Source organism: Gracilinanus agilis, chromosome 3 (assembly GCF_016433145.1).
Source record: "Gracilinanus agilis isolate LMUSP501 chromosome 3, AgileGrace, whole genome shotgun sequence".
NCBI classification, from domain to species: Eukaryota; Metazoa; Chordata; class Mammalia; order Didelphimorphia; family Didelphidae; genus Gracilinanus; species Gracilinanus agilis.
This window is the reverse complement of record NC_058132.1, coordinates 117,149,815-117,152,149: the sequence shown is the minus strand read 5'-3', so window position 1 is coordinate 117,152,149 and position 2,335 is coordinate 117,149,815. Positions and strand designations below refer to the sequence as shown.

Sequence of the window (2,335 nt, the reverse complement as noted above, 5' to 3'; positions counted from 1 at the left end):
CACAAACCAAAATATGAACAATGCCTCCCCAAGAAAACAGCTGTCATTGAAGCACCTATTCTTGTTGATTTTTTAAAAAACCAAATACACTAGAAAACATGATTACTAAAGCCTAGACCTACTGCACACCAAATAGGATAGAAAATAACTAAATATTTATAATATTAAAATAAAGTGTTTAACCACAAAAAAGCAGTAATAAAATACAGTTTCCTAATTTACATTTTGCATCCAAAGGATGAATAACAACTTACTAATAAATAATATTTATATAAATATTTTGTATGTTCTAAATAGTTTTTAAAAGGCAATGGGTCTGAAGCAACATCCTGAAAAAATCTGATGGTGAAAACCCCTAACTCCCCTCCCCCCAAAATGTATGAGTTTGGTACTAATAAAATGAATGCATTTGGCTGCAAAAACAGCTGTCCTTGGTGCTTTGGTAAAGGCAGCGGGTGAATATGAATAGAAGGGAGGGAGAAAGCTCCGTACATTGGAAGTGCTCATTTCTCAATAGTTGCTGGTTCTTGGTGGCAACATTCTTGGCTAGTCTCTTGGCTAGATTTCAGGTCGGAAAGGAAGAATCTCTCCCTCCCAGTGGAAGTATTTTCAATGTGCTTCTGGACTGACAATTTGGAGGAGTGCTGTGGGAAGGGAGTAACTGAATTCAGGAGCAAAGTTCTTGACCTCTGGTAGAGAAGTTGGGGTGATTTACAGGAGAGATGGTGGTTTCATGTGAATAATGCCTTTGTTATAGTGACATCTAGTAATGCTTGAACTGTAATGCTCACTTTGACGAGGCCTTTTTCCTCAAGGATGTGATGCGGTAGACAAAGTTTTTCCTAAAAAATGGGGGAAAAAAGAAAAAGAAATAAATCATTTGGTGACCTGATCCCACTATTCATGTCTTATGGTATATAAAAAGTTAAGCTTCACTACTCAAAAAATTAGAACAATCATATTTATGTAACCCTGGAAATATGCCCTTTCCCATTTTCTAGAACATTTATTATTCATTTCCCCAAAATACTATTCTCAGTTTTGATGGCATTTCTGTAAAGTTTCTTAATTGGATTTACTTAGGATGACATAATATGTCTGAAAACTTAGAAAATGTTTATTTGAAAAGGTTGAACTGGACACGATCTGCCAGATGCTACAAATATTGAGAAGGTGAACGTACTTTATCAGAGAAAAGCTTTGCAATCAGCCACTTACCTGGTCCAAGCAACCCAAGTAATTTGGCTAAGATGAATGATGTGCTGTTTTCATTTACAGCACTGACTGTGACCTCCTGAGAGCAGGCAGATATCTTGGGAAAACTTGGGGAGCTGTCATTGAAGCACCTATTTCATTTCCTTACTCGCAAGGCTATTTCTAAACATATAATTCTAACTCAAGTCTCCAAAATTCCCCGACACCTTCGTTCCCTAAAAAATTCCCATAGCTTTTCTAAGGCTGTACTGTATGGCTTATTGGTTTCTTTAAAAGGCATTCTGGTTTTCTTTAGCAGCTAAAAGAGTTAGAAAAGAACCCAGAGGTCATCTGGTCTAATCATAGCTAAAATATAAATCCCCTTTACAATCTGGCCTTCAGTCTTCTGACTTTCCATCTGGTGACAGAATTAGTGGGCAACTTATTCTTAGTTTTCTTATCTACAAAATATGGTAGTTGGATTAGACAGATGATCTAAAAGGTCTTTTCCGGCTCTAAATCCTAGACCTAAAACTCTGACCTTACAAGGCCACTCATTCCAGTATTAGAAAAGTCTAAGTCTTAGAAATTAATTCTTTATTTTGAATTTGCCCATGCATAATGACAGCAGAGTTCACAAGAAACCTTACAGTGTGCAATGGTCCATCTATAACAATTCAATCTTCTTTTAGCAAATCAGAATTACAGGGATTGAAATAAGAGTATCTGGTCAATCCTTCTGTCTCCATATCTTAAATTGCCATAGACAAAGGGTTCTCTATCCTTTAAAGAAACTTCTGTTTAATACTAAGAAGGTATTTTTTACCTTGTAATCACATCTACATTCTCCAGCTTTATGGGATATTAACTCAGTTTTCTTTAATTCCCCTCTTCACAGAATTATACCTGCCAGTCGTAAAACAATATGAATCTTAGGAACAAACTTTTTAAAAAAATTCATACTAACAGATGTATTTCAGACGCTATACAACCTATTCTGAAATAGCCGGTCAATGGCATCCCAAAAGGATAACCTATTAGTGTGCGCTCTCTCTCTCTCTCTCTCTCTCTCTCTCTCTCTCTCTCTCTCTCTCTCTCTCTCTCTCTCTCTCTCTCTCTCTCTCTCTCTCTCTCCCTCCCT

The 2,335-nt window shown here is 36.6% G+C and overlaps 1 protein-coding gene across 1 annotated transcript in view; it reads right to left on the bottom strand.

Moving 5' to 3' along the window:
- Positions 1-217: 217 nt before the first annotated feature.
- The window catches only part of LRCH1 (leucine rich repeats and calponin homology domain containing 1), a 226,324-nt gene continuing 224,206 nt past the window's right edge, over positions 218-2,335 (bottom strand). The window contains exon 19 of the mRNA XM_044668222.1: positions 218-842. Within this exon, the coding sequence (XP_044524157.1) occupies positions 732-842 (111 nt within the window). The 3' untranslated portion in view covers positions 218-731. The remainder of the gene's footprint in view (positions 843-2,335) is intronic.